Source organism: Oncorhynchus kisutch, linkage group LG3 (assembly GCF_002021735.2).
Source record: "Oncorhynchus kisutch isolate 150728-3 linkage group LG3, Okis_V2, whole genome shotgun sequence".
Lineage (NCBI taxonomy): Eukaryota > Metazoa > Chordata > Actinopteri > Salmoniformes > Salmonidae > Oncorhynchus > Oncorhynchus kisutch.
The window spans coordinates 56,943,931-56,952,570 of record NC_034176.2 but is presented as its reverse complement, the minus strand read 5'-3'; the positions used below and the strand labels follow the sequence as shown (position 1 = coordinate 56,952,570).

Sequence of the window (8,640 nt, the reverse complement as noted above, 5' to 3'; positions counted from 1 at the left end):
AACTGACTTACGTCCATTATTGTCCTTGTGAAGCATCTTATCAGTGGTGTGGTGCAGTCTCTGGGCAAGTGCTTACATTATGTAATGGACCATTTATTCGACTGAGAAATAACCCCTTCTCCCCCTTGGTTATCATCATTGGTCATTGGTGGGTGAATGTCTATGTATGGTGTGTAGTTTCACGATTGGGAGTAGTTGTGTAGTTGTGTTTCTGTGGATTGGACATTAGGGTCCCGTTTTTGTTTATTTGTGTCGGTGTGAAAAGGGATGGGAGAGGTGATTGAGTACGTGTGTATGTGAATGACTGAAGAGGGAGTAGAAGAGCGCTCTGTGTTTATTTGTCTAAGTCTGTGTGAAGAACGAGTAAAGATACGTGTGTTTGGGTGAATCATTTGGATCTTTTGTGTTGTCTTTAATGTTCATGTTGATGACATATTCATCATTCGGTGTGCTTGCTGAAGGCAAAGCACAACTCGAGATTTCTTACATACTCGTATTCTTAGTATTTGATTTCTTTAGCCCACTCCAAAGCTTTAAGTGACTTACTCCATGAACACGAAAACCAACTTCAAAACGTACAGACGGCCCCGACTTAGATTGCTTGAGAAAATATTTTTGATAGCATTTATACTTTTTGAACTATAACAATATTTTTTAATGAGCTACCAATATATTTCAATGGGGGAGAAAAGGGCTGTAGACTTGAATGGTAAAATAAATAAATAATTCTCTATGTTCAGGCATATTCTAACTTCAAATTCTTTAAGATCTTTATCAACTATAACTATATACATTTACATAAATGTGCATAAAATAACTCGCCAACAGTTACTCTTCAAACGCTCAAGCTAGAGACACTAAACCAACTCTCGCATGTTCAGGCTCTCCGATCTTCCAATTCTTTAAAAAATTGTATCAACTATAACTATATAAATAAGCATACATTAACTCTCCTAAAGTAACTCTTGAACCGTTCTCATGTTCAGGCTATCCTAACTTCACATTCTTAAGAACTTTATGAACTATAAACAGTTGTAATTAGCATCATTAGATTTTTTCACAAACTGTGTTCTACTGCCCCCTGCTGCTGAATGTCAGATTTGAGGTGACTTTAAATTAGAGTGGGAGAGAGGGATAGAAAGATGAGGATTAGGGAGACATAAGAACAGAGAATAGAGGAAGAAATAGTAAATGGAAGTGAAGGGTGCACTCTTGGCGTTAGTACAACCACCACCCTTACCAGTGAGTGATCACTGTTGTACCCACTTTCCACCAGCCACCACTTCCACATTCACCCTCTTCTTGTCTGTCAGAGCCTAACATCAGCCTCACATCCAGCTCCAACCGTCTGTGTTTGTTTAACTCTTTTCCTGGCAGCTGTGATGATCGGAAGGGGTCAGGCAGGTCAGCGTGAGAGACGGGAGGCCTGATCAACCTCTTCAGTCACAGCAGGAGGAAGTGGTGGCCTTCCACAGGAACAACTCTGTGATGTTGCAATGACACCTCTGTCGTTGTCATTTCCTCCACTCACACACACAATGCACAAACACGTACACATTATTTTTTTTTGGAATCAAAGTAAAGAAATCAGAAATGTATTCACCATGTTAGGTTTATTTACTTTTCTAAGTTATCACTTGAGGAAAGGCAGATGAGGTAAAAAAAAAAAATGCAAACAACTGAAATCAAATGTCAAAAAGACTGTTGGATAAAGTAAAAGCACTATTAGCACAAAAACGTTAAAATAACAGGTACCTCAAATATATTGACAGAAATAAAGAAAAATGTATTTTAGCAGGAACAATCATTGTATAGTTGTACCAGTCTGCTGCTAGCGTTTCATGTAACGCTAGGCTGACCCCTAAAGATTTGCCATCGACAGTGCATTGTCAAAAGACATCTAGATTATTGCTCACTTGTAGCTGTAGTTACTTGACCAACGCCAACTAAGTGCTACTGTATGGTTATGTGATGTTCACGTTGCTAGACTACAGTACACTTAAATACAGATTTGAATTAGAAATCCATTTTGCAGAGTTTCTCATAGCATCTATGTACCATAGAACATAGATATGTACCATAGTATCAACGTTTACGGAGAAATGCTCCTAGGCACCGGTGAGAGCAGTTCTGAGAGTAGCTGAGGATTGCTTCTTAGAGCACAATGCTGGCAGTCTTCTGACTACAAGTGAAGATCTCACTCTGAGTACTATGTATTTTCAGACAGAGAAACATGGAAACCCACATTGACATCCAAAGACACCACGGCGCACACACACACACACACACACACGCACACACACACTGCTCAAAATGTCATCAACGTCTTTCCCATGGAATGTGAACAGTCCATTTAACACACATCTCCTTCTTCTGTTAAACTTCTTTCAGGATGCAGAGATTCCTTCAACCTCTGACTCGACTCTAGAAGATCCCAGGCAGCAGGCGATAGGGAACTGCATCCGTGTAGCGCTTCCAGTCTTTGCCGTACTTGCTGCTGCAGCGATGCTCGTCTCTCACACAGCGGTGCACCAGCAGGATGGTCATGTAGACGATGTAGAAGTAGGGGTGAATGTGGCCGAAGCCGCAGGCTGCACAGTAGGCCAGCGAGCCCATCAGGTCGCCCGTGTAGTTGAGGTGGCGTGCCACGCCCCAGAAGCCGGAGGTCATGAGCTTGCTGTGGTGCAGGCCGCCGTCACCCGAGCGGTAGGCACACTCAATGAAGGTGGGCTTCTTGCCCCAGACGGAGCACTTCCCCTCGGTACGGCGGAACAGGTCCTTCTGGTGGTTGGTGGAGCGGAAGACGTAGTAACCCACCAGACCCAAGAGGAGGACAGCAGCAGCATGGGCTGTGGAGAGCTGGACAGGGTTATACACCAGGTACAGGCCCTGTAGAAAGAGACATGATGCCAAACATACAGTATGATGTCATCACTGTTGAACAGAAAACAAGAAAGGCTGCATCACAGCCATATTTAACTCAGCCAGTATAATAGAAGCACGTCGATGTATCTATAATTTCCATTACTTATTCATATTTTTTTTGCACCGGCTTCTGTGTTGGGTGTCGGACTCATTTTTTTTTTTTATGATGATGTGACTTACCTGCAGCGTGTAGAGGAAGGGCAGCCACACACAGTCTCCCCAGCCCAGGTACCAGCCGAAGTGGTCATGGCAGATGTCAATCGTCTTCAGGTACCATGCCTCATTCCAGAAGAAGTCGAGAACATAGATTGCCTGGAGGAGTAGCTACTACATCAGTAGCCATTCACTGGAGGCCAAGCTTGCCTAAACTGGTTCAGTCAAAGCTACCACTCTAAGGTCTAGTTTAGCTAGCTCACTCGCTTAACATACCCTGCCATCTAGTGGTAAAGGGAGAGGAGTGTCTCACCTGCAGCACATTAACCAGGATCATAGAGTTGGTCACATAGCCATAGAGCTCCTGCTGTTTGGCTGCATAGGAGAGGTTGATTAGAGTCCAGGCAACAATACCAGGTCTCCCGTTGAAGAAGAGCTTGAAGTCGAACCATTTCCCGATGCGTGGATTGAACTCAATGCCCATCATATAGTTATAGAAGACGTTGCCTGTGAATTTGCTGGAAAATGACAAAGGCAATTCAGATGAACTATGACCAAAGTGACAAGTTTCAATATCCTAACATACTATTGGACGCATGTAATCCTCACCAGTCCTCTGCATTGGTGGGGAAGAGGTAGGCCTTGACAAAGGCAAAGGTGGACACTGCATAGCCCAGTATGTTGGTGCACCACAGCAGTGGGATCCAGTTGTCGAAGATTATGGTGGGGGAAAACCAGTGGAAGTATTGAGCGTTGGCATACCACAGGGCATGGGTGATCAGCCACGACTGTAAACCGTTGATCTCATACTTGTTTATGAGGCCTAGGAGAGAACAAACAACGGGGGTGAAACAATGACTGCACATGGACAAAGCCATCAATCACGTGACACCATTCATTCCTATGTGAAGACTCAACAACACATTGAAGCCAAATTCAGTTGTTTAAGATGGCGTCTCATGAAGACAACATGCACAGTTTGAGCTACTCCAGGAAGTGACGTTGCAGGCCAGCTCAGCGCTGCTCTCTCTCATTGAGTAACTCAAGTTGAAGGCCGACCGGGGCACTGCAGACTGCCATTAGCAACTAAATTACCCTTATAACTTTGTCTGTGTGTGATTTAAAAAGAAACGGCTCAAGGACATACATCAAGTGTATTAGAAGCAATTATTGTTACCATAACGGTCTTCAAATATTATAATTTTTTACACGAAAATTGCCATTTTTTTATTCACTATAATGGGGATCCTGTTTTCTGCAAACCATGCCTGCAGTACCACAATCACAATTGAGAGGGGGCAGTCGTTCTCCTGGGTGGAACAGAGCCAAGTGTTTGCAGACAACTACACTTAACAGTATTGTGCACATACAATATCTGTAAATATTAATAGAAACCAATCCTTCATGCTAGAAATCTCCAAAAACAACTTTTTTCTTCTCAGGTGCCTTACCTGCTGGGGTGCGAGCTCCATCCTGAACCCCACCTGCATAGCCAGGCAGGAACTTATGAGTGACATCAGGAACACACATGTAGAGCACCAGCTGATGGAGAAACAGTGTCATTCCACAGAACTCCCATCTGTGAAATATTCTGACGCTATAAACCATAATAAAATGCAATTTACACCAACTAAAAAAAATACAATGGCAGCCCAATTCTGATCTTTTGCCCAATTCTGATCTTTTATCTGTTCTGATTGGTCAAAGGAGCAATACTTGGGCAAAAGAATTGGGCTGCCTGTGTAAACGCAGCCTATGTCCCTCTCTTCTCTGGCCCTACCTGGAAGGAGACCCAGACGGTGTAGATCTGAGCAGCGGTCCAGGTGAAGGAGGGGGCCTTGTCCCAGATGGAGCGAAGGGTGGCCTCTCCGCTGTAGAGCTCCACCAGGGGCTGGCTGACCGAGCACTGGTACTGGTCACACACCATGACGAAGAAAAATACCAGGAAGGGAGCTGTGCACAGCAGCAGGATCACAGCGCTCAGAGAGAACCAGTCCACCTCCCTAACAGAGTGGTAGGTGTGGAGGAGATGGGGGAAATGACATACAGAGTTGTAATGGTGCAAATGCATAATCATTGGAGCATTTCTAATAATGAATCATTCCTTACATTTTCCCTTTAAAAAAAACACTTGATACTCTAATTTGTTCGAGAGTTGTTATTATTAGGCTGTAGATCTAATCTAACATAAACGCTATCGGCCGTGTTCTGACAACATTGCTAGAGTTCACTTTAGAAGATAAGCATGACCAGTGTATATTACAGGCTCATTTGAATAACACTGATTATATGATAAGAATGATATAGGCCATTTTAGTGACTGTCTGTCCATGTAGTGACTGTCCATCAGCGGAGACTGTTGAGGGGAGGACGGCTCGTAATAATGGCTGAAACGGGAGCCAATACAATGGTAGCAAACACACGGAAACCATGTGTTTGGTGTATTTGGCACCATTCTACTTATTCTCCTCCAGCCATTACCACGAGCCCATCCACACCAACGAAGGTGCCACCAGCCTCCCGTGCTGTCCATGTGCAGCACAAATCAACCGCATGAACAACATAAATATTGCCATAAATATTTCCTTAAAAAAAATATATATATTATGTTGTGAATCCATTCGCTAACCCGAGCTTTGCATAAGGGCTACAACGGCAAAAACATGTATGTCACTATTTAACTTATTTCAGTGGCAGCGACCCATAACCCAATGACAACTGGAATAGACATATAATGGAAAGACAATGCGTGGAACGACGGGAAGCTTGTGAACTGATTCAAACTGGTCGTTACATTTTCCGCAGTCAAATACGTCTACTTCCTTTCCATACTACCTTTGTTGACTGAAGATTAAGCAGGTCCCCACACACAATCTTGCCCAATGTTTTGAGATGCTGCCCTCCCCAAAGAAATACAAGGTCCACACTGTTCAGCATGAATAGGAGCAGGGAAAATGTGATTCCGACAGCCATCAGGCTGCTCAACAGTGGGACATGGGACAGATGCAGGCCCGATTGTCAGACAGTAGGCCACAGGGACTGTGAATACGTGTGCATTGACTATGAACTTTCCAGTGTTTTCTGTATTGTGTATTTGGATGCTGACTTGACAAAAATGAATTTCCATATAAAATGGACATTAAATATGGAATCCACAGTTGGGGAAACAGCGCCACTCTCCGCCCCATGGCTGTTTCTGTTGACGAAGCAGAGGTGGGGAGTGTCAAACAAGTCTCAGTACATATGCTGCTGCTCTACCGTGCGCGCAATTGATGTTGCTTGCTTTAGCTACGTTGTTGTCGTGATATCGCAAACGGATGTGGCAGTCTCACCATTACGGACGGCAGCTTTAAGTATATCGTATCACAAATCAGTCCTGAACCAACAGAGAGTGAAACCAGTGACACGTGAACCCAAGTTACCCGAGTTAAGGATTAATGACTATAGGTCTACAGCCGGTCAGCTTCATCTTACCATGCTCTTCCCCACTGCCCTGCAGGTTCCTCCGTGGTCGCAGACGCCCCCTCGTTAGAGCTGAGCCTCTGGCGCCTCCGGGTGGCCTCCATGGCCACTGCAGAAGACATCTCTAGGGAAACTGAGAGAGTAGAGAGTCATGGTAATGACCAGGACATAACCCTACTGTACCTTATAAGGTCATGTGGGAAATCAAAGGACATCTGGGGTCCTTGAGGACCTGCCATAACACACTCTGTGATGGTGCTGTACATGATGCATGGTTTGTGAATAGACTTGAGCATGATAATTCTACAATGTGAGGTTTTAGCACAATACAGTTGTGTATGTTAGCAAATCTAATGCAAGTGGTCAATCATATCAAACACATTGGAAAAATGTGTACGTACACTTTAATAAGACCATAACTGCCTATGGTATATGATTACTGCATGGGCTCAAAGACACCATAGAAGCTAACAAACTTTTCCACACCCATTATTAAACTACCCATTAATAATGTTGCTCATCCCCTCCATTAAAATAAACATGTATACATGCATTACTAAGGCACTTTGGTTAAAAGTGTCTGCTAAATGGCATATATTATATTATTATACCATAAATCAGAAGTAGGCCCTAGACATGTACTGTAACAATCCACAGAAAAAACACTTCACAAACAGCTTCTGGAGTAGTAAAGCAGACCCACAGGGATAATAGCAGGTCTCAGTGCATAGGTTATGTCAGCTGATACGTTTTTGGACCAAATCCAGCATACAGATACAACGATAATGCTGAGGGGAACAACGGTTATACAGGTTGACAAGGACACTTTTGGCTGAGTGACAGCTGTCACACATTCATATAGACCACTCAAATAATGTTGTGTACAAGACTGATTGAAGTACGGGTTTCCTAAAAAGCATAGACTTCATTCTCCACCCTTTTAACGTTACTTAAAATGACTGATGGGCCTACAACAAGCGTCAGCTGTTTATATACCCGATTATTGAATAAATATCCGCAATTCCCTGAAATTGTATTGTCAATAATTCTGCACGACAACGGATCGAATACATAAATAGACGATCGATAAAGGCTATCACAAAACAATTGATAACGAATTGCCTAACGCAGCCATAACGCACCTCCGGAAAAAGCCATAACTCATATGGACAATAGCCCATGCATAATGTCGAGGATCATAGACGGAAAAATTACATAAACATTATAAGCAGACATTTTAATAGATCTGTCTTATTAAAGATCATTTCGTGGGCTACTCACCAACTTTTAGGACCTATGGGAAAACTCTTGGCCCAGATGTTTACGATATAACGTATAAAAGGTTATATATTAACAACAGCTCCGCCCAAATAATAAATGCGTGTAAACGTACAGCCAATAACGTCTCAGTAGGGTGCGCCACACTGCCATATCGACCTCTGATTGGGTAACACGGACCTGAAGCCACTACCGCCTGATGAGCTCATGAATGGATGTGGCCATTAAAAATAATTCATCTACAGTCAAGAGCCGACACATTACCTGGGAGTAAACCCAAATAACTCCTCAACATATTTTGAGTGGTGGAAAAGGTACCCAATTCTGATACTTGAGTAAAAATATTGATACCTTAAACAGATAACTACTCAAGTAAAAGATAAAGTCAAACAGTAAAATACTACTTGACTAAAAGTCTAAAAGTATTTGGTTCTAAATATACTTAAGTATCAAAACTAAATGTAATTGCTAAAATATACTTAAGTATCAAAAGTTAAAGTATAGATCACTTCAAATTCCTAATATTAAGCAAAGCAGACGGCACCATTTTATTGTTTTTAAAATGTACGGACAGCCAGGGGCACACTCCAACACATCATTTACAAATTAGGCATTTGTGTTTAGTGGATCCGCCAAATCAGAAGTAGTTCTCTTGATAAGTGCATGAAATTTATAATTTTCCTGTCCTGCTAAGCATTCAAAATGTATTGAGTACTTTTGGGTGTTAGGGAAAATGTATGGAGTAAAAAGTACATTATAATCTTCATGAATGTAACGAAGTAAAAGTAAAAGTTGTCAAAAAATAAATACTAAAGTAAATAC

At 42.5% G+C, this 8,640-nt stretch overlaps 1 protein-coding gene across 1 annotated transcript; it reads right to left on the bottom strand.

Moving 5' to 3' along the window:
- Window positions 1-1,594: 1,594 nt before the first annotated feature.
- On the bottom strand, window positions 1,595-7,925 carry LOC109885858 (7-dehydrocholesterol reductase-like). Its single transcript, XM_031809191.1, has 8 exons — window positions 7,822-7,925; window positions 6,553-6,673; window positions 4,859-5,081; window positions 4,530-4,620; window positions 3,688-3,901; window positions 3,392-3,596; window positions 3,106-3,237; window positions 1,595-2,889 (listed from the first exon to the last, which is right to left on the bottom strand). The coding sequence occupies exons 2-8, from the start codon at window positions 6,660-6,662 to the stop codon at window positions 2,425-2,427; spliced, it is 1,440 nt and encodes a 479-aa protein (XP_031665051.1). The 5' UTR covers window positions 6,663-6,673; window positions 7,822-7,925; the 3' UTR covers window positions 1,595-2,424.
- Window positions 7,926-8,640: the final 715 nt, after the last annotated feature.

Bases quoted from the DNA above. Each gene is read 5' to 3' on its own strand.
- LOC109885858 (XM_031809191.1), bottom strand. From the start codon at position 6,662: ATGTCTTCTGCAGTGGCCATGGAGGCCACCCGGAGGCGCCAGAGGCTC. The intron at 5,082-6,552 runs GTAAGATGAAGC...CCACTCTGTTAG, and splicing joins GGGCAGTGGGGAAGAGCATG to GGAGGTGGACTGGTTCTCTC. The intron at 4,621-4,858 runs GTAGGGCCAGAG...TTTCTCCATCAG, and splicing joins CCGTCTGGGTCTCCTTCCAG to CTGGTGCTCTACATGTGTGT.